Here is a 24485-nt window from a genome sequence, read left to right as displayed (position 1 = left end):
CTATATCTTATACATAAAACAAGACTGAATTTGTTGATTTAGAGGCGCTAATTGATAATTGAAAATAGTAATGTCCTGGTACGTGAGGATAATCACAATCATCAGGCAACTGAAACTACAGATTACAATTGACATGTAACCTCTTTTTCTTCTCTTTCCAAAAACTACAAATAAAAACCGCCCTGAATAAATAATGCCCTGTACACTGACAATGTTGTTTCATCTCTCTCTCTTCCTTACACACACACACACACACACTCACACACACACACACACACGCACACTTGTGCGCAATAACTAAAATGGTTTTTCAAGTTCTTTACTTTCTTTATTGCAATTTGATAATACGGTTATTGCTGCTATAAGAATACAAGTTGTACTTAATTTCTTGACAACGTGGGCTCATATCGTTGCGTACAATTTACCAATAAATAATACCCATAACTACTACATGTTCAAACAATCCTAATAATTTTGCCAATATTACACACCGTAACAGATACAAAGAAGGATGCTCAACCTGTAGATGAGCATGCACTGAGGCATTATCCTCTCTCTCTCTCTCTCTCTCTCTCTCTCTCTCTCTCTCATAACAACACAAATCTTTTTGAGTACTTTTATTTTTATTGTAATTGGATTCTTGAGTTGAGAGCAGAATGAGACTCCAAAAAATACTTTTATTTACGTTTGTACAGTTAGGTTGTCGAGTAGCGTGTGTTCCGTACACCTTGTTCAGGTAAGATCCCTTTATTTTTCGTACACGATCAGTACGACAAAATGATAATTATTTATTTTACACATAATTTTTCGTACTCTGAAATTAATAATATTTTATGTATGAAAAATTATATGATATACGATATTTTTTGATGCAGTAATTTGTAGCATGATTTGGTCACAGAAGCGTTATCTTCTCTTTCCTGACAAAGGTGTGCCTTGGAATTACTGGTTTGAATAAGATGTTCCTTATCTGAGCGCAATCTCACTATTTTGCAAGCACTTTTCTGCTCTTGAACTTGTTTCTTGTTATGTTTTTCATAATAACTAGCGCTGACAAAGATTCGCTTGTAAGAAGAGCAATGAATTTGGGGTGGGTTTTTTCCTTCGAGAATGCATGGTTTGGGCGCTTAACAACCCCGACAGCTCTCTCCTCAATTAATATGGGGCTCCCGACTACCAAATCCTTGGTCACATTTGTTGCAATAATAACTGTATCCAATGAATCATGTAATGTTAATAATGGTATCGAAATGCTCTTGATGATGATGATACATGTAAATGTATTTTCCCATCTTGGAAAATCAGGGCCTCGAAACACCAGAGCTCCACAAACCACTCGAGGATACACTTTAAACGTATAGCGAGGAGCTAAGACGTTTTGACGTTTTTGCATGTCAGGAATACCACATCTCTTTTGATATGCCTGCCTCCTGCAACATGAGTTCTGCTATTTTGTTGCTTGGCTCTGTCCAGTTGTCGAATGCTCTCCCCACTCTTTTCCATTCTGCAGTCGCGTTCTCCTCATCATAAGGTCGACCCAAGACGATGATAAACACATCTGATCTTGGGAGTTGTTAATTTGGACGATACTACGTTTGGTACTGTGAATGTCGTCCACCAATAACAATTTTCCTTTAAGGAGGTCAAACTTGGGTCCTGTGAAATGTAGCTTTTCCATTCATCGTGTTAAACTCGTCACTGGATTGTTAGATGTATTGAATTTTGCAGATGACTTTGAATGGTGTTAATTCTGGCAATGTAATACACTCGATCCAGACGGGCGACTTCAAACTTTCGTAAAGGATGGAGAGTATAAAATGATCGTCCTCTTTAGCTGGCATTGTCGTTTCAATGTCTCTAGCAAGGAATCATACAATTCTGATGAAACCTTCTACTTACGTGGACGGCACTTCGGACTGTAGGTGTAAGCCGTGGTTCTAAATTTTCTTTAAGTCATTTTTTTATGTCTCTCGAATATGAACATCAATTTCGGGAGTTTACAAACGATTTCTTTTTGTGTGGGTATGACAAGTTTGATTTTATGGTAGAGGGGAAGGGTGTTCGTTCAGGCTCACTGAAATCGTCTTCGAAATCACTAGCATGTACTTCAGCTAGCGCATGAGGTGACACAGCACGTCATTGCCTCTTGGTTTGTTATGGTTTTTCATTGAAATGGACTTATCATTTCATCTTGATTTCTAACTTTCATTTAACTCAGTTTTAAGCTCAGTGGGTTCCTATATATAAGGCAGAGTGTCTACCCTACGAATAAATAGTATTCATTCAACTTTCAAACTGGGAAAATTGCAGAGTTAAAACAGGTAGCCCTTCTGGTCAGAGATTTGGAGATAGCCATTCGAATGTCTACTTCAGTGAAGACAACAGACTATTCCCCTCACGACATAAAAGTCAAGATACTTGCTATATCTATCAAGAGAAACTAATACTGGGCTCCAGAATGCCTATAACGTCAAAGCAACGGAAATATAGGAGAAACGAGATAAAACAGTAAAGATACCCGTTGTCATTGTCAGAAAAAAAAGTATATTCGTCTCCAGAGTGTCCTACAAAAATAGAGAGAAGAACCAAAATGAAAGACGACAAGAAGGTGTCTTCAGAAACAGAAGAAGAAAAAGCCATCTCCATCAAGAAAAGCAAGAAATCAAGGCCACTAATTGAAACTGCAGAAGAAGAAGAAGCCATGCCGCTGAAGCGATTAAAAGATGTTGAAGAAATTAAAAAACGAGACAGACAGTAAAAGAAGAAAAGAAAGAAGAAAATGAATTTTTGTGATGTGTTGTGAAATTTTCATTGTGATTCCAAAAGAGAATATACCAAAGACAACGTGTCTCTGTCTTAGTTTTTTATATTATGGCTACGTGATTTAAACACACACACACCATACAGTAATGGAGTAAACGAGTTTAAGTTTTACTTGATTTAGCAATCATAGACTAGTATTTCTTTTATAGAGATCAGGGTGGCTCTGATATGGACTGTTGGCTGTTTGCTTTTGACAAACTCATGGACTTGACATAATGAGGTTTAATTGCCTCAAGCCTCTTCCATGACCAAGTCATACCCATTCTCCTTGTACTGTTGTTGCTTGTGTAGTGGCTGTAGTAGCAACCTCTGCTGCTGGTATCTCAGTGGCGGTGGGCGTAGATATAGTGATGGATGGCTTTGTATTTTGAAAGCCTCTTTCTCTTGAGTTAATGAAGTCTGATTTATTTGTGTCAGACACTTTAACTATGCCAAAATGTATTGTAGCACACATAGCGTTTTGTTTCCATTGTCCCCCTTTTGTCCTCCTTCGCACCTCAAAGTTTTTATCTTCTCTTCTTCTTCTCATTTTCTTTTTTCCACTTCTTGTTATTACTAAATCAAAATACTTTTATGCTTCTTTCTGTCGTTGTAAAAACTCTCCCATCTTTCATTCGGTCTCTTTATAATGTCCTTCACCAAAGGCAACGATGGAGAATGTGATGAAGTTAGTACTATTGGCGCCTGCAAAATTCCTTGCGAAGACGACAGAAAATCAAAATTAAATCCATCCTCTTCTGGAAGCATTACAGTTGCATTCGTTGCTATCATTCATCATATATAAAGCAGGCGCAACTCAAAATATAGTCTTCGTGATTTGAGAAATACTCAAACTATGTCCGCAGTGATCAACTGAGTACTAACACTGTCATGCCTATATACTGAACGTGATTTCACGCGGCTGCTCTCTTCTGATTTGTATCGTACCTTTGGTTGTTGGGGATCTTTTCAATCCGTTTCGATCGGGTCGTATGCTATATAGCACACACACAGTATAGCATATATACACAGCACACACGGGACGTAGGAGACCTGTAGCCAAGGTTAACTAAGAACTCAGGGGAGGAATTTGGAGTAAGGTGATAGAAACCGAACTCGGATGAACAACCCAATACATAACACAAGGACATCCCCATCACAAATTAATTTTTTTTAAAAATATTTTTTTAAATCAAAATTCTTTTTATAAAGATAAACAAACAACATACCTGGGGGAAACAACAACACATGAAACACCTTTTTTATAAGTGGGGGGACCATCTGTCTGATCCCCCCCCCCCCGGTCATATGCTATATGCAAGTGCATTGTTCCATTGTTTCACTTGTTCTCAACACCAAACAAGACGTATACTATGTTGACTAGAGATGAAACATCATCGTATTTTCCCCTATGACCCTCAAGATGCCCCCTCATGTTGACCAACGGGATAATGTTCCCGTATGACCCCAAGTGGCCCATACAACTATATGTGCTCAATGTACCACATGTTCAAACTTTAATTGTAACGTAACCGTTAATGGTCTGTGTAATCTAAGTAGCTAGTACCGCAATCAGTTTTGAAAAAAGAAGTAGTACAGTACATGTTCAAATTGCAAAAATATATAATCTATTACTTCTCTTTTACATTGTCTATTAAATGCATTTGTGGTTTTAAATCAATTTGTCTGATTATATTAACACTAAATAAAATACCAGTCTCATACAACTTCTGGTTTCTTGTTACACATGCCAGATATATAGATCATTGAAAAACATGTATCCTCAAACTTATGACAGAAGTTACCATTTGTGTAATATACAATTTAAAAATTGCAGAAATGGTATTTATAAAATTACGAAAGAAGGTGGAACAAAATTAGGTTTTTGTTCGTACCGGGTTAGGTATTTCGGCCATAAGATGACATCCTATACGGAATTAGATGGACTACATAATATTTTAGTTATATTTTGAAAGTCAGCTTCGTTTATCCGAGATAAAGTAAATAATTTGCCTTAATGTGAGTAAACATAGAGGCCTACCGAATGGAATGTCCTACATATTCAAGACAAAGTCTTAATCCCAGAATGTTTATCGGACCAATCACCTACAAATAAGATTTGCAAGCTGATTTATACACATATCGAGTTTAGTTAGATTTTAGCAAAGTCATGCATAATCATAGTCAAACCTACCTTCCGGTATGTATTCCAATCTGTGTTTGCCATTTTTTCCCAAGCTATTTAATATGCGTAAGAAAAGTTAGATCATGGTCAAAATAAGTCTGAAATGTGTGACAACTTAACAACGAGGGTACGATAACCGTAAAGATATAGTTTTGGGTCAACACGATGTCTGTTTTCGACAGAAGCGCATACAAGCAGTTTTAGATGTGGAAAATTTGAAACAGTTTTCTTTCTGATCATTTCTGAACACTTTTGAAGAGTATCTCTAGCTGACGTACAATAGTATACGTTTTTTTAGTATGTATAAGTTTTTTTAGTATGTATACGTTTTTTTAGTATGTATACGGTTTGATTTACAGCAGATCAAAATCACGTCGACATGTAACAAACAGTCGGTTGCTGGATAAGCGTATTTTACTATGTTTTTAATTTTGAGGTATCAAAGGCTGCTCTGAGGAACAACACATATTCTGAGGGTAGTTTCATGTGGTTGTAGGACAGAAAGTAACAGACAAAAAGTCACAGGACGAAAAGTCATAATTTGAATTCTGTAATGTTAAAGGTTTTTATATGAACGGCACAACTAAATAAATTGAAAATTCTTGATTGAGATATCAAGATAATAAACAAGGTATGATCTTTCGAATATTTTCAAGACATTTTATAGTAATTTGTAAGAAAAGAAGAGTTAGCATAGTACTAACAAAATAATCACATTGTTGTAACTGTCACTGCAAAAGTTCATTAATGATTTAATTTAAATGGTTAATACAGTCTTAGTCTGATAACTCTTCATGCATTGCTGTATTTCTTGTCAATCAAATGTTTATAGCAATACCAGGAATAATCTCTAGAATGGTCATCCGCCCGACATATGGTCAGTACACAAATTATCTAGTCTCTTCTGTAATAAAACTAGGTCTGTATTTGAAGCCACGGAAATAAATGAAATTTAGCACATCAAAGGTTTGATTTTGTTAAAGTACTTATTTTAAAGCAACTAGAGTTTGAAAGCAAAACTTTACCTGTGTATCCTTATCAAATCTACCTCTCATTTCTAAGAGTAAGCCTTAAATAAACCAAAATTATCTCAATGTTTTATGCTCGTCTTTTCCCTTAAGACTTCAGTTGCTAAACAATGACCCTTTCCTGTGAAACATGAATGTGTGATCATTAATAGTAATATGTAAGAATAACAGAATATAATGATTTTAATACATTCTTTAAAAAATACATTTTTCAAGATTCAAAGTGTGACTTTTTGTCCTTTGACTTTCTGTTCATTTATCGCTAATGAAAGAGTGGTGCATACCTTCGCTCTAAAATTTCTGTCTTTAAAATAAACGGATATAAACACAAGTTGGCGGCCAATGCCATCTTGGATGAATATGTCATTTATTTTGCCGTGCTTCCATGTAGTGTAATAAGTTTTGTCCATGCAAAAGAAAGATATCCATTATATTGTCTTTCTTTGTGAAACTTCTCGAATAAATGTTTCAAGTTTGATTTGATGGACTAACGTCCTTTTCTGGAGTCTGAATCCACATTTTGAATGCCCGATAGTTATTTATTGGATTAAAACACAACAGAAGAGTCTGTCATTTATCGTTTTTTTAATGCTTTTCAAATACAGTTTGTTTCTGATATGAAGCCACATTTGGAAGTTCGGTATGGTCATTTCAAGACTTGGGTACTGGTATCACAGTTTCTTTTGGCGACGATGTAGGAAGCCACCGGCAAAACCTGTCATGTACTTTACAATAATGGCTTGATAAATTTTACCAAAATAAATAGTATCTGAAAGAAATGAACAAAATCTGCCTAACAAAATAGAAACAAGTTTAATGTATGTCACTCTTGCAGCACGATGTCAACTTGAAGGTAACTTGAGGCAGTTGTTACTGATTTTAAAGTGACATTTCTGTCACCACCTTTTAAAAAGCCCTGCAACAGACTTCAAATAAATTTATTTGGTCGAAAGGATTATAGTTTCAGGGTATCGCATATTCGCTCAAATGATGCTAACCTGCCATTGAATATATATATATATATATATATATATATATATATATATATATATATATATATATATATATATATATATATATATATATATATATATATATATACTTGTAAGCAACTTCACCCTAAGGCCACTGGACATAATTTAATTATATCTGAATGCGATTTCCTACCAAGTTTTGACCGATGGGTTGTAAAAGCAGACAGACAGGTACGCATTTAAGATTGCTGTTATAATGTCCAGAATCAATAAATAAACAAAATCTTAGGTTGTCAGCATATGTGGGGGATGTTCTTTACAACTCTATTTCCGGTGTGTAGGGAGAAGTTTATTCTCGATGCACTATATATCTGAGGATTAAAGATTCCTACTTTTTAAAATCTTGATACATTTTCCAGATTTTTTTGACACTCTTCACATGTTTTCTATCCCAGTCAAGTAATGGTTTGACGGTTATTCTTACTTGGAGAATCGGACTGACAAGATGACCGTCAATTGATTGAAGATTTTTTAAAATAAAAAATATACAATAAAAGTCCTGTTTTCGTACATTTCTGAATTTTGATGATTCACCGAACGTTTGTTTTCTCTAATACACAGTAAGTAAATCCATGCATATTCTTCTGCAACCTAGAGGCAGAATTAATATACTGATTTGGTTGACAACTTTGAAAGTTTGCATACGTGGCTATGTCGATCGTCAAAACAGACATCGTAAATGTGAAACTGTTTGGATTGCGGTGTTGTCAGACTACATGCTACTGAAATTTTTCTGATATTCTGTTTAATGTAAAAATGTACTTTCGTGGACTATAGAGTTTGGTTTGGTTTGGTGGTTTTAGGTAAACCAACCGAATAGTTTTTTCATAAGTGCCGATGCAGTTGTAATAAAGTGACGTGAACTAAAACACAATGCAGTAGCCGACCCAGGCTAAATCCAACTTTGTGAATTAAGAAGAATGGCCAATGGTCGAAGCGCCCTCTTTTTGCCATGATAGCTCTATATGGTCTTCTTACGGGTGACTTGATTGGCTGACACTAAGTGCTATACTAATTAACTTTTGATGCCCTTTATATTTGAGAAATACACACTACTACTTTTTAAACATCAGTAAATTTTCTAATATACTGCCTTTTCGACGTTTTTCCACATATTTCCCTCCAGTCAAATTGTGGTTATAATGCAAGTCATATGTGTCTGGGAAATCTTACTGAGAAGATAAACGTAATTTGATCAGAATAGAAAAATGTAATAAGCCAGCAGGGGTATCCAGGTTTGGTTGAAAACTTGACATATTGTTGATGTATAGATATCGAACATGAAAACAGCCATTTTCAATGGCAAACTCTTTTGACGGCGGGTTTGTCGATTACATTCAATTGATAGTACCTGGCCTTCAGGTATTGTGTTTCGCTATAATTCAAAGGTAACAGAATCTTTGTCACACTTTGATTTCTTTGTATAATATAATCACTTGTTTTCAAGTCATGTGTCAGTTTATATGAAAACATTTTACTGTTATCAAGAAGTCTGCCATTGAGTGCTGATCGATACTTTGATAGTCTAATGCCATTTAAGTTTGGTTTGGTTTGGTGTTTTACGGCACAGAAACACAAGTAGATTCTTTTTGGTCGCAAATAGGAAAGTGATTAGGACTGGGACACAACTCTGCAACTAATCCGTTCTGATTGGACTGATTGATTCCAAAATGCGCTCGTTTGGGTCGCGAGTCCGGCACATTAGCCAGTAAGCTAGAAAGACCCATGCCATCTGAGATAAAGCCACGAAACTTGTTTACTTTCTATGTATGTGCAGTAAATCTGAACTTTCTGTGCAGAGAGAGAGAGAGAGAGAGTATCAAAGGGAATGAAAGCAAGTAACCATTATCTGTTACACAGAGGATGGAGATTTACAAAATAGTCTGCACGTTTTATTGCTGCTTGAATATTTTAACGAAATGAATATATATGCCAATTCTAGACAGATGAAATGAAAATAAAAAAATAAAGGTATGTAAGACACACACACTCACACAAAAAATGAGAGAGAGAGAGAGAGAGAGAGAGAGATCACAGAGCATATATACATGACATGCCAAGGAGAGACAGGGAGATAGAGGTTTAATGTAATTAAAGGAAAATTAAAAGAAACGGCGAAAGAAAAAGAATGATAAAATGAGTATCTCTTAAAAAAGTCTCTGATCCCCTGCCTAACACTGACTTTGGATCCGGTAAACCATTTTAGTTATCATACAGTGGCATAGTGATAATAGAAACGCTAATGGAAATTTGTTATTGCAATTTACATACAAAAATTTGACCCTTCTTTGGCCCTGCAAAGAGACGTCAAAGTTAATAGTATAATACAAATTCAATGCAAATGTTTACCCCAACTGAACAACCTCCACACGAATATCAACTAAGTCACAAAGATTATTCCACAATGATAATCAGGGAAGACATATAACCAAATATCGTCTTTCAATGAACAATGCGTTATCGGCACATGAAAATGATCAGAATGTCTGAGGAGTTGCTTTGTCTTCAATACAATAAAAAAAAAATAATTGAACAGCATTCAATTTAACCATTTCATTCACTTTTGAATTGTCATAATTGATGGTCAGAGAGTTAAAAAAAAAGTGCTAGATGATTAAAATTTCATTGTAGAAAGAGCTTCATAATCTAACAAATTACATATTTAGATCTATTAATATGTAAACATGATATATGTTCCTCAGCCCCAAACATAAAACTGTTGTCTAAAAGGTGATCTCCATTCTATACGCACTTAGGACATAAAAGTTCAAAATTAGTTCAAGAAAATTCTGACTCCTCTTATAAAATGATACAATTATATTTTGGAATCTAAAACACACGTACCATTCAATTCGATCATTTATTTTATTTTATTATATTTTATGGACTAAATTTCGATTATTATTGGAGATCATTTGTGTACATAATAGCCATCATCCCGCTTTTACCTGTTCTAGATCTGGTTTATCTGTATTCAAAATCATGTTTACTTATTACTAGATCTAAATATGTAATTTGTTAGATTTTCACTGTAGGCATCCTGACTTTCATGAAATGTGACTTGGGCTCCGTGAATTAATTCCTTTAGATCACTTTAATAAAGTGATGGATTAGTAGGTATATGTCTTACCTTGTATAGTGAAGGTAGAGTCGGTTGCCTAAACTAACTATACTCATAAAAGTGCTGAGTTATGTACTTTGATAAGAGCACCGAGTATACAACTTGAGGAACAGAAAGTATTACGAAATGAACACATCTGATTTGCTCTGCTCTAGTTTTTCTACATTGACCGTGAGCAAGTACCTTCCAAACTTGAAACTGCCAGAACCGAGATTGAGCTTTTCCTAGCGTCGTGCAAAGGGGTATGTAATAGCCTGCAAGGGTTTACAAATGTTATGAAATTTCAGCTTGCCCAAGATAATATCCAGTTATAATGCAGATATAGTTGGAAAGTAACGGCAGACATGTACATGTATACAGACGGATTAAGGGATAGGTAGAAAAAAAATTATTTTGGAAAGGGCTAGATTTGAGAGAGAGAGAGAGAGAGAGAGAGAGAGAGAGAGACTGTACTGATTTAATTATACTCAAAACCCAATGATTTATGAACACTTATTTTCTCAGTTAACTTAACCATTATCCGGTAGTCATCTTCATATCAGTTACATGAATCAAACTATTTGATAATCCGACTATTGAGAACGATTAGGGAACACTTTTGTCCGTTTAATTGTTTGCCAAGCAGGGTGTATTGAGTCTCTTGTAATTATCGTATAAAACGTATCATAAACTCCACTTGTGGTTGCTACATTTTCCTCATATCAATCATGCTCTGAACAATATTTTCCTGATAGTTAATCGTTGTATGCTTTTTATTTCCAAACACACGACCATCAAAGAAATCGCACGAGTTGCAGTTGTAGCAATTACAACACCTACTCGATATAAAATCGGCGACATGCATCAAAACAATAATTGAAAAGCCATTGTTTAGACCCGGCAATTTGACAAACTGCCCGAGCTTAATTTATGTCCCAAAAGTTGGCAAATCACTGATACGTACAAATATTATGATTACAATCTAACTGAAAGTTAAAATATAAAATCTTTATTACTTATTTGTCAAAACTTGCTTTAGACTGTAATTATTCACCTTATCACGTCTGCGTAAGAAAATATGAGACTAGCCTTGACATTGAGTTCAAGATGGACATGACACATAAAGCAGATGATAGAAAGTGTAGCTAGGTAGGCAGGCGCTACATATAACGCTAAATAAAGGTACTGATGTATTTGTTGTGCCAAGATCGCAGGGTATACAAATTGCAGAGCATAAATCATTAGGAACTAAACATGACCCCTTAGTTCACACTGAGCTAATGTATTTTATCCAGACCACCAACATTAAATAAAATTTATTGTATCTTGTATCCCTCTCTCACTTGTGTGGACTTGCCCCTGGGTTAGGGCTTATGGTCAATCCGTACCCAAGCCGTTTCGTACCAAGTAGAAATTGTTCGTTTCGTACCCAAGGTGATGGTCAATTCGTATTCATTATTGTACACGGTGAAATATACCGTATTGTCACATTTACTGCTCATTCTCCAATAATTAACCTATCTTTTGTCTAATAAACTGTTCCTGCCATAAAAATTGCACGAGTAAAGCATATCCGGACAAAAAATTGACCAAGCGCTGATAAACAGTTGCATTGTTTTCACTGAATAATAGCATGAGCATATTAAGAACAAAAACTTCATTGCAAGTAAAAAGAAAAAGAAAACGTAGATCAGGTTAACATAATTGAACAAGTCTTTTCTTTTGCAGTCGTTCAAACCGACAAACATTGCCATTTTTCTTGGTTTTATTCAGTAATAACTAACTTGGCTGAAACAATTACAAATGTTTAGCCAATCAAGTCAAAGTAACTAGAACTTCGGCGATCTTTTAATAATGGGCTGAAAGCAGATAAAACGGTGTTGCTTAATTAAGTTTGTCGTCTCCAATGGGCAATACTGGTGTTAATTTCAACCTTTGTCATCTGTTACTCCCCGGTACTCAAACTGTAGACGCAATATACTATCCGGACCGCCAAGCCAGTTTTCTGTAGACTGCTGGCCGCAAAAACATAGTTGTGCAAAAGTTTTTGGTAAGTTCACCGATAACAAGAAGTTAACAAGTTAGTGATATAACTGAAATTCTCCTTTGAAATAACTGAAATTGGCTAGTGAAAATTTATTTTCATTGCTTGGCGTAATCTGTTTCATTTTGTTATCCTCCTAAATATAATGCACATAAATACTCTCGCGGGGGTGGTGTGTAAATTTAACTTGGCACCGCATTTTACATTTTACTTCTGTATTTTAAAGCTATATATTTAATGTTTTAAATAAATGATAAACTTTGGCATGCTTGGATTCTGTCAGCAATAAAACATCTATAATGCGCCCCAGGTAACACGGCATACTTTACTTAATATTTTCTAAACTCTTTTTGTTGTCTTGATGAAACATGATATGGTTTCCATCCTCACTAGACACTGTGTCCTGTCGATAAGTGGATTCTGTCTGAGCACCATCCTAAATTATCCTCGTGTTATTATAAATTATTTCCGTCCATCCTTTCGAACGTAACACATTAGTCCGGTATTATCTAAAGAACCGGTTGTTATATTTAGCAATCACTCCCCAACTTATATATGTATATTTAAAATGGTTGTTAGACAGACAATAAATTCAGTCTTGCATACAACATGCATACAACAAGTCGTTCAGCGTAGAAAAGTTGAGTCAATGTGACATATTTCCCTTTGTGTGGCGGAGAACAATAATTGCAAGGAACACCGATCAAGCTACATGCCCACATGTGGATATTTGCCCAAGTGGCAATAATTTTTAGAATAGGGTTATCCTGTAAACAGCAAAATCAATAATATAAAATCATTAATATAAGAAAAGGTAGATCAATGTAACCCACTTTCACTTGATATCATTTCGAATGATGTATGGAACATACTGACCATGTTAAATAAATACAAGGCCGCACACATTGTAATGTTTACTTAATTTATATTGTGTACTTGGATGTTGTTATGTTTCAGGGGTTGTGCCTACCTGATTTTTGTCATCATTCTAAGGAGCAAAAAAGATGTTTACTTAAATTGAAATTCAAGTCCAGAACACTCTATTGCGACATATTTCAAGTAAAATATGTATATAAAGGATTTGGTAAACAATTGTTCATTCCTTGTTTAATATCAGTCGTTGGGAGTATATTATCAGAATTTGTTATTGTGTTCAAATATAATTTGCCAGTAATTATTTATTGAAATTATTAATTGGAATTTGGAAATACAGTGCTCATTCACTATTTAGACTAAAACACTTCATTGGGACTATCGAAAACATATTCATGACATTCTGGAGTATATTATTGTGACACTTCAGGAAATTCAAGGCGATTGTACATCATGACATTCAAAATTATTTGATTTCATTTGGAACATTTTTGGATTTTCAAAGGAATATTTATGACTTTTGGGAATTTAATTCACAATAATGTAAGGGCCTCATGGAAAGTTTACTTTTTATTCTATGGAAAAAAAAATATTTGTTGATTTTTCTGTTACATAGTTTAAGACATAAAATCGTAACACCAGGCAGAGATTTGCCAGTACAACAAAACCTTTACATCCGTACACGAGTGTCATTTGTGTAAAAACATTCGGTTGTTTGAACCTAAATTTCTCTAAGGTTGATTAGAATGAAGTAATGCATACGCTGATCCAGTTTTGTAGACATATACTACCTAGAGCTGGAAATTTGCATGCATGACACATCTTTGAAACTCCGTGTCCTAATACAAGTAGGTTTCTGCCACTCACTTTCCTCTGGGGTTGTTTAGAATTAAGCGAGACTGATATTTGTGCGGATAAAGTTTTAATACAGGGTTTAACTTGTTAAAATAAAACAGTAGTTATTGTAAAACAGTAGGTCGCTGTGATCAGCTTTCATATGGCATGGATCATATTGATGATGTCATAAAGCCAAGTTCCATGAGCACGTCATTCCTATAGCCGGAGAGTGTCAAGTACGACAAGACGTTTACAGTGGATTTAACATGTAAAGAACGGTCTAATGAAAGTAAATCACTCTGACTTACCTTCCCCTAAGGATGGTTCGTAATGATGAAGAAACTATCCTGACTAAATTCCCCGAACAATTTCATGTCTACATTTGGATTTGGAAGAAAGACGGTTACACTGGGTTAACCCAAAGTGACACATTTATTTATATGTGGGTCATTGTGACTACTTTTCCTTGCGATTATTCAGAACATGCAAGGAACACGATAAATCCCATGAAGATATACTACTACTACTACTACTACTACTAATAATAATAATAATAATAATGACTTTTTTATGTGCTTAATCTTTTAAAAAGCTATAAGCGCTTTACAACATCAAGTTAAGACATTAAGGGATAAGAACAGTTTGTATACAGACGAAGTAAAACCCAAGAAAATGTCTCACAACCACAATAAAAACAAATGAATTATTACACAAAATAACAACAGGAAACATTAATGGGTTTACAACAATAACCTATAAACACAAAATGAGTTAATATTCCAGTTTCAATCCTAAACTATTGACCGGTGGATGAATGTCAAAACTTTTATTCTTGTTGGTGGAAACGAGGTGTCTTGAGAGCAGTTGGTTCTATTGCGAACAGGCAACCAGTGGAGTTTGTGAAGAAGGTGAGTAGTGTGATCAGTGTTTTTGGCTCTAAGAATGATCTTAGCTTTAGTGTTTTGGACTGTTTTGAGGTTTCTGCAGAATACGCAATGACAGACCAGAGCAAGAGTGCTACAATAGTCAGGTCTAGAGAGTACTGATGAACACACAATGCTTTTTGTGGCATCAACTGTGAGAGGAATGCGAATATTGCTGATGCGTCTCAGCTCCAGGCATGCTGTTCTACAGGTGTTCAAGACATGCTGGTGCAGTGTGTGTGTGTGTGTGTGTGTGTGTGTGTGCGCGTGCGCGTGCGTGTGTGTTTGTGTGTGAAAGAGAAAGAGAGAGAGTGTGTGTTATAATAGTAACACCTATATTTTTTAAGTGATTGTCTAAATTTAATAGGAGTGCCACTGATATTAATTGATTCTAGTAGATGCTGGGTTTGAGAAATTCTTTATAAGGCAACAAACTTGGCTTCAGTTTTATCATGGTTCATTTGTAGCTTATTAAACGTCATCCATGACTTAGCATCAGAGACGCGCTTCTCTATGCTATTGATGGTGGAAGCAACTTAATTTGGACAGCTACATTTGTACAGTTGAGTGTCGTCAGCATACAACTCGCTGCAGACAGAGAGTGCGGAAAAGTCAATGAGTGTGAGAACTAAAATCTACCATCATCCAAAGACGGCAGAATGTCATTAGCAACTTTCAGGAGTGAAGTTTCAGGCTGTGACAGAGGTGATAAACCGACTGGAAATTAATGAAGGAGTTATATGAATTAAGTGAGATGCTATCTGAGACAAAACAACTTTTACTAGACTTTTGACATGAAATGAGAGGTTAGAGAAAGGGCGAGAGTTTTTCAAGTCATTGGTATCAATGACTGGCATCTGCAAAAGGGTCTTTACAAAATATCAGTTTTAAAAAGTGATGAAAAAACACTAGCAGAAAGAGAAGTATTTATGACGCCAGTCAGAACAGGAAGTATGGTATCCAATCACTCAACTAGCATTGTATTAAGAATTGAATCAAGTTCACGTGACTTGGGGGAACACTTCTTTAGGACTAATGGTAGAAAATCCGTAGATATAGACTGAAATGTTGTGAATGAGAGATTTAGAAAATCTTGATCATAACTGTTTAAAAAAGATACTTAAATCTGTCAGGAGAGGCAGTAAAACAAAATATTCACTGTGGATTAGAGATTACTGATGCCAAACGCTTGGAATGTATGCCACAAGGTCTCCAATGATTTGTACAAGCGAAATAGCTCGATCAACGGCAATAGCCTGCCGTTAAAAATCACCATGCTTTTTATATTCTCTAATTTGAAAGTTTATTTTAGACCCCTCAGTCTCCAGATCACCATGATCTCACCAAGTTTATTTAAGACCCCTCAGTCTCCAGCCTGATCACCGTGATCTCACCAAGTTCATTTTAGACCCCTCAGTCTCCAGCCTAATCACCATGATCTCACCAAGTTCATTTTAGACCCCTCAGTCTCCAGCCTAATCACCATGATCTCACCAATTTTATTTTAGACCCCTCAGTCTCCAGCGTAATCAGCATGATCTCACCAAGTTTATTTAAGACCCTTCAGTCTCCGGCCTAATCACCATGATCTCATCAGTTTTATTTTAGACGTCTCAGTCTCCAGCCTAATCACCATGATCTCACCAAGTTCATTTTAGACCCCTCAGTCTCCAGCCTAATCGCCATGATCTCACCAATTTTATTTTAGACCCCTCAGTCTCCAGCGTAATCAGCATGATCTCATCAGTTTTATTTTAGACGTCTCAGTCTCCAGCCTAATCACCATGATCTCACCAAGTTCATTTTAGACCCCTCAGTCTCCAACTTAATCACCATGATCTCATCAAGTTTATTTTAGACCCCTCAGTCTCCAGCCTAATCACCGTGATTTCACCAATTTTTTTTAGACCCCTCAGTCTCCAGCCTAATCACCATGATTTCACCAAGTTTATTTTAGACCCCTCAGTCTCCAGCCTAATCACCATAATCTCACCAAGTTTATTTTAGACCCCTCAGTCTCCAGCCTAATCACCATGATTTCACCAAGGCTGGAGTGAGGCCTAATGGTCTTGATTTTAAGTTCGTTGCATATATTACGTGTCGGCTAGTTATGACAGCAGATGTAAAGTTTTGTATAAGAAAAAGAAGGAAATGTCGCTGTAATTTAAATTGTTGGTAGGAGGCTTGGTCGTGTGATACTCTATGTGGATCAAAAGATAATAACCCTCTTTCATATCGTTACCATATGGACAATAAAGAATCAAGGCACGTTATTTTAGGTTCAACTAATAGCTTAGGCAGATACTGCAAAAGACAGAGGGTAATTAAATATTACCGTGACTTCTTTTATAGTAAAAAAGCGTTAATTTAAAAAAACAATCATGCATAAATCTTATTTGAATGGAATATGTCTGAATTGAGTAAACGTTTTATTTAAACATTTTAACACAAACACACAAACACACACACATATACGCGCGCAATTTTTTTTGTTGGCAAACAGGCGTAACCAGTGGATAGTCGTTACAGTAGGGAATCAATAAGAGAGTTACCATTGAATTCATAGGTGTCGTATCATATTACAACTTCTGAATACTGTTTCACCTTGACAAGGTCATATTAATCGGAAAAAGTTTATCTTCTGTCAAATCCATTCAGTACATTCAAAACTTATCTAACATTACAAATTTGTTGATTGAGATCTCAGATTTTACAGTAGCAAGTTCTTCGTTTCTCAAGTAGGGATTTCAGCACAAAATCGTTCGACTTTTTGCGCACATCTCTTGGACAAATTCTTCAGGGAAGATATATTTAATTTACTGTTCTACAACTCAAAAAAACTAACAGATACCTTTAAGACAATATCTAATGAAAGGCTATTGAGACCGACACATAAACACCAATGGAGACTAGTATTATTCTAATACCTATACTAATTCTGGTTTCTATCAGGAGTTCTCTTGAAACTACTTGGAGTGAGGTTTCAAATGAGGCTGTTAATGTGGCTGATACATATGGTGGAGCGACTACCATAATTCCATTGCATGATCTCACACAAACCATGAACGTTTCGGTCGACATGGATCTGCTTTCAATCAATAATTTCAATGCGGCATCTGGGTACATAGACGTAAGTGGATATCTGTCTATAAAGTGGACAGAGGTGGTTTACAGTACATCAGCATCTGGTCTTGATACATCCGCTTTGGTCCTTGCCAGTACATTGTGGGTACCATCACTTGTGCTGATGAATTCAGTGGATGATGTGTCCGAAATTGGAGATAGCTCATCTAAAGTGAGAATATACTTTAAGACCGGAGAGTGTCTTTGGGAACAGAGAATGATTGTGAAGGCATTATGTACGGCCAATGTGCTTTATTATCCCTTCGACAAACAGGAATGTGTTTTAAAGTTTTCAACATGGACCTACACAGCAAATGAGCTTTTACTCTCTGTCACATCATCCACTGTAGGAACTCAATTTTACACTGACAATGTTGAGTGGACAATCAAGAAAACCGTTGCAAGGTCTACAATTCTGAACAGCAAATCATACGTGGAGTTTGTAATCTCCATAGAGCGGAAAAGTACGTACTTCATGATCAATATTTTACTTCCCTTAATTGTTTTGTCCGTTCTGAATATTTTCGTCTTTCTCATACCGGCCGAGTTGGGTGAGAGGATGGGCTTCGCTGTGACTTGCTTCTTGGCTTATGTCGTTTTCTTTTGCACGTTTGCATCTTCTTTTCCCAAATCATCCTCTCCTCTGCCCTTGCTTAGCTACTACACGATTATCATGATGGTCTTCAGCGCCGCTACCAGTGTCGTGGTCATGATCACCCTTAGGATTTATCACAAACCCGAGAACGAACCCGTTCCCAATTGGTTGAAGACGCTCTGTGAATGCTTACAATGTATCCCATGTGAATCGACTGTCAGTCCATCAAAAGAGTCAGAATTATCGTTTGTAGAAGACATCACGCAGCAGAAAGCAGTGTATAACGTCAAAAAGATTCGGATGCTTTCAGACCGCGAAGAGGGAAAACCCCAAGGCCAGGTGACGTGGAACTCGATCGGTCGGGTCTTGGACATGTTAAGTTTCATTGCCTTTTTGGTAGCAGAAATTGTGTTTAGTATCTCTTATCTGCTACCGATCGTTCTGAATGCCAATTACGCCAACTGATTTTCTGTATTTACATTTGGTTTCCATAGAAAGAGATAAGTAGCGTATCACTCAGACGCTCGATGGTAGTATTTATTCAACAACAGTCAACACTCGATTTCTTATGAATTTTTGAGAACACATACAAACGATGGTTCCAGGAGACAATTTGAGAGTGACGACAAATGTATCCATGACCTGCTATGGTTCGTGATTTTAAAGTGATTTATATTTTATGATTGCGTGAATTTTTTGAACTCGCCATAGAAAGTATCAAAGTATATCTGCTTAATTTATCCAAAGTTAAAAAATGTTTAAAATCTCTCCAAATTCATTGCCAGCCACAGCTTCTACTAACGTATCAAGATTTGTCTATTTCCGGAAGTACGTCCATTGTTCGTACCCCTGAAATAAGTTCTACGTGACGAAAGATTGGAATGTGACAATCAGACCAATATGTATATAATTCGATCGTTTATGATGTCCTGCATTACTAAATATTTGCATTTGTAGTGTATTTAATTTATTTTGCACGCATATGAACTGCAAATAAAACAACAATTACAACAATATGAAAGAAAAACTGAGATGCATTTTTAATTTTTTTCTGTCAAACTTTCGATAAAATTACTGTTTTTAGGCACGTGGAAAAATTGTATGAGATTTTGTCAATATTATTAAACAATAAAGATTTTTTTCCTTTATATTTAAATATTTCAGTGAAACATTTCATTCTGTATAGTTGTCCATTTGTTTCATTTTTCAAACTTGGTATAAAAAGTGCATGTTACGGTAACCAAGTCTTTGTGTTGCCTTTGCCGTGACAAATATATATATATATATATATATATATATATATATATATATATATATATATATATATATATATATATATGTCTTGGGTTGACCACTAATAAAAACGTCCAGTAAACGAACACGTGAACAGCGACCCTTTTTTGAACAGTAAAACTTGTTCCAAGGACACAAACTGGAGGCAAAAACGGCATTAGGTAAACTGTACATTTCTATTGTGCTTTCTTTTAATGGAACTGTAGTATGTATTCAAATTTTATTTAGCCAAATATTTGTAATCAGTCCTCACTGCCGCTGTCGTCGAAAGCTATTAACCCAGAGAATGTCAGCAGGATCTCAAAACAAGCGCGTGAATTCGCGAGAAAAATGGCGCAAGAACCAAGGACGGGTAAGAAGTTAAAACGGTCGACGATATATTATTTCAAATGGGTTCCTTTCACAATTACCTTTAAATAGTCACTCCCTCTACAGTTAGCGCACATACCCTCAAAAATAGGAGGTAATAGAGTAGTGGATATAAGGATTAGTGCGTAACAGACACACTCGCTGGCAACTCAGTAACTAACTCTTAAGCCATAAAAGCATATGTGTTTCCTATTGCACTAGTATTAAAATTAGGGTCTCTATGCAATAAACTAACAACGAACAGTGTGAAACTAGTATCTAGCTAGTCTGAGCGCTTTCGACTCTTTAATGAATCTTTTTCAAAAGCAAATTCAAAACATAGACCAGACAAACAAAGAAAACAGAAAAACTAACTATTACCGAAATTATCTTGTTGTACGGACAAGTTATTAAAATGTCGGGTATTAAATGCCGGAATATCGCATTTTTGTAGCTTCCAAGGTAAACCAATTTACTATTGAGCATGTAGTTGGCAGCGAGTCGTTTAAACAACAATTCAAGACAACAATTATGTAATTTCTTGAGATCGTTAAAATGTAACTATTTTTATGAAAATTTTTTTAATTGTAATTTAAATTTTGCATAAGAAATATAGTTTGTGTAATAAAGAAAGTGATTGTTAGAATGTTTGTATTATGTGATCATAATATGGCGTCTTAACAAAGTCTAACAGTGTCACAGCTGTATCATTGTAAAACAACAGCTGTATCATTGTAAAACTAATCTTCAGCAGAGGCCATGATTCACACCCGCATTCCCAGACATTGACGTAAGTTGGTATATTGACGAAAAGCTGGTTCAGAATCTGAGTTACGCACTGTAGGCAATTTGTGACTAGGCAGGTTGTCATTAGAAATTAAATAAAGGTTCTTCGTGGTTCTTCGGAAGTACGAGGGCCATGCGTGCTCCAAGGATGCATAAGCGAGGCTGAGTGTTGTAAGTCATGACCAAAACAAACGTATCCCATAATAGGAACAATTATTCATACACCCGCACTCACAGCTTGGTTAAGAATTGCTCTACTGCAGACGTAGATTCTGACTTCTTTTTCTTCAGGTAAGAATAATGTAATTAGTCTTAGAGATTTCTCCTAGGTATCTAATACATTGAGAAGTAACATATTTAGAAATTATTTCACCTACTTCTAAAGAACCTGTAACATGTTATTATTATCATTATTATTATTATTATTATTATTATTATTATTATTATACACTATGAATTTTTAAATATAGTGTGTCTCGGATTGTTTAAATTGATTTAGAACTTGTGTTAATGTATAATATTACCAACTTCATGCTACAAAATAATTTTTTTAGAAACAAAATACTTTTGAAATTACAGGAAGTAATATTTTAGTTTTTAGAGTAAACATTTCATAAAATACCTTGATTGAAAGTTACTTTGTTATTAGTTTGTGATATTTTATTCTTACGCATTTTAATATTATTGGCAATTTATTCGGCTTTTAATTCTAAAATAAGGAATTATAGAATCGTGTGAAGTTGGTTCGCTCTCTAATTAAATATAATATTTTTATTCTATATTTTAAATGATTTGTGTGTAATTTTTCTTCTAGATCTAGTAAAGTTTACTTTTAATAAAGAATTGCTGTACTGCATACTTAGATTCTGACTTCTTTTTTCCAGTTCGATCCCAGTACTTCTTCGCTTATACTAGCGATGTTACATTTATATCGCAAGGAGGCCAGCATGAGGTCTTTCTCTCTTTTTTCTATCCGAGAGTGTCTCATCAATACATTGGGAATGACGAAGAGAACTCTATATCCAATAATAATAGGTTAAATTTACCAATTAACAATTCATCTTCCTAAAAATTGCAATTCGTAAAATTTCATAGTAAGCCAAACAATCCCTAATCATAATTCATAATTAATACTATAGAATAAAAAAAGAAAAAAAAAAAGGATACAGCATGTTACAAGAGAAAACTAAAAATTACTTTCTATAATGTCTTTTAAACACAATCATCGAAGTCCTATTAGAATCTTGAGACTTAAATGAAAGCTATTGTTCTTATCTGCACGAGCAGGTCAGAAGTCTTGAAGCCCCAATGGCACAATACTTAATCTAGCTATTTGCGCTGCATATTTATCCTTTTTTCTTAGCGCACATCTGTGTTTCATATAGGTTATTTGTTTTGCACGCGCTTTCCATTCCCATAACTGGTTAGCCAATTACACAAATATCACGCCACCGGACTCTAGATCTTAAGACCTGTCTCTTGTTTGTGTACATTTTCAGCATACGTACGATACGAATGTATGTTCAGTTCTCTCATATTGTTATATGTTATTAGCCACGTATGATGTAAATATAGTTGCTGATACGTGCAGTTTTCCTAAACTAAAATTTCGTTTAGCTAGCGCAATATATTCGAAGGGATCCCTAATACGTTTCTACAGTGTGAAACATTGTATTATTTAGGTAATACCAGTCTAATTTTATTGAGAATAAAACTACGTTATAATGAAATATATTGCATCTTATATAAATCCCTAGAACATTCAGTCGTACCAAATCCATTTTCCATATCACAATCTTTGTCATGTAAGTTTTAAAATTCCAAATCCACAAAAGAATTATTAACAAAATATCTGCATATTCTGGAACACTGACTTGGAGTTCTTAACCAAAAGATGTGAAAGAAGCACCCGTTTTAGATGCTTTTCATCAAAATTAGAAAATGACTACATGATACATAAATAAATAAACATATATATATATAAGTTATTGATTAGTTTTTCCTTTCCTTCCAATTTAGCTGCTACATCGCGAAAATAACAAATGACCAAAATAAATTAACAGTCTTTTGAGAGATGCACATCAAATGTAAGGCCAAGCTGTATACTCTATAACCCAAATTACACTCATCAATTATACAACAAAATAAATGGTATTAAAAGTTATTTTATCAGTGCCTAAACTATACAAAGTCTTTTTCAAATAACCAAGATAACCAGTGAGTAAATCCTGCGAAATTCCGTTTCTTTAAGTTCAAACCCAGTTCATAGAATAAAACTGTAGAACGAAGCGTTTCCTGTTATGAAAAGAGTTGTCCGTTCAAAGTAACTCTGAGGTTTGATATCTGTTAGTCAGTTCGGAGATAGTTTGGATAGAATATGATTTCTTCTTATCATGCCGTCGTAAAATAAGAGTTTCCCGGATTAGGATGCCAATTGTCAATGATCTCCAATTCTTATGTTAGACATTTCTGTTAGGCATGTCAAGGAGGTCTGTTATGCATCGTCATATACTTTTCTCGAGAGTATAATAAAAATCAACCTATTGGAAATGCTGAATACTATAAAACTCAACCTATTGGAAATGCTGAATACTATAAAAAAACCAACCTATTGAAAATGCTGAATACTGTTAAAAAATCAAGCTATTGGAAATGCTAAATACTATCAAAATCAACCTAATGAAAATAATGAATGCTATAAAAATCAACAGATTGGAAATGCTGAAACTTTAAAACCCAACCTATTTGAAATGCTGAATGCTACAAAAGTATACCTATTGGAAATGCTAAATACTATAAACACCAACCTCTTTGATATGCTAAATAATATAAAAATAAACCTATTGAAAATCCTAAATATCATAAAATTCAACCTATCGGAAATACTAAATGCTATAAGAACCAACCGATTGGAAATGCTGAGTACTATAGAAATAAACATATTTAATTACTGAATGCTATGATATACCATTGGTCAAAAAATGTTATAATTATTTCTAAAACTTAATCCTACGCGATTTTAAAATGTTCGATTTTGCTCATGCGTGTGTGTGTCCATCCCCTTCGTTTGGAAGTTTGAACGACCCTTTGTAAAGGTTGTACAATCATTCTCTCACGTTCTTGAACAAATTTATTCCCCTTTTAAATATTGAGTTTGAATACTAGTTTCATGTTCATAAACGTTATTTGGATATTGCGACAGGTAATAGTTGACAAATGCAATTAAGGGTAATCGATACTCCACGAATAATCTAAAAGTGTCTTTCTACAAACCCATTAGGGATGATTATGCAAACGGTCTGCATTAATTAGGTCCATTAGGTATGACCTCTGGTATGACCTTCATAAGTGAAGATCTGACTGCAACCTCTTAGGGTGTCATGTTCTGGTGACCTTTGAATTAGCCAATGGAAATGTTCTGAAAATGCATCAGATCGTTCGGCACACATTAAAGCTCTTCAATCACACTGCTCAACTTACCAAAGGCTAAGATATAAGACTTCATCTGATTGGC

The 24485-nt window shown here is 35.1% G+C and overlaps 1 protein-coding gene across 1 annotated transcript; it reads left to right on the top strand.

Annotated features, from left to right (window-relative positions):
• Positions 1-2590: 2590 nt before the first annotated feature.
• LOC149802638 (acetylcholine receptor subunit beta-type lev-1-like) lies at positions 2591-19009 on the top strand. Its single transcript, XM_089953804.1, has 2 exons — positions 2591-2754; positions 17779-19009. Exons 1-2 carry the CDS (start codon positions 2591-2593, stop codon positions 19007-19009), a joined length of 1395 nt encoding a protein of 464 aa, XP_089809930.1.
• Positions 19010-24485: the final 5476 nt, after the last annotated feature.

The sequence above is a fragment of the Sinohyriopsis cumingii genome, chromosome 3 (genome assembly GCF_028554795.1).
Source record: "Sinohyriopsis cumingii isolate HCF-2022 chromosome 3, ASM2855479v2, whole genome shotgun sequence".
Taxonomy (NCBI): domain Eukaryota; kingdom Metazoa; phylum Mollusca; class Bivalvia; order Unionida; family Unionidae; genus Sinohyriopsis; species Sinohyriopsis cumingii.
The sequence above is the reverse complement of the archived record's forward strand: the minus strand, read 5'-3'. Positions and strand labels throughout refer to the sequence as shown.

Bases quoted from the DNA above. Each gene is read 5' to 3' on its own strand.
- LOC149802638 (XM_089953804.1), top strand. From the start codon at position 2,591: ATGAAAGACGACAAGAAGGTGTCTTCAGAAACAGAAGAAGAAAAAGCC. The intron at 2,755-17,778 runs GTAAAAGAAGAA...GGTTTCTATCAG, and splicing joins ATTAAAAAACGAGACAGACA to GAGTTCTCTTGAAACTACTT.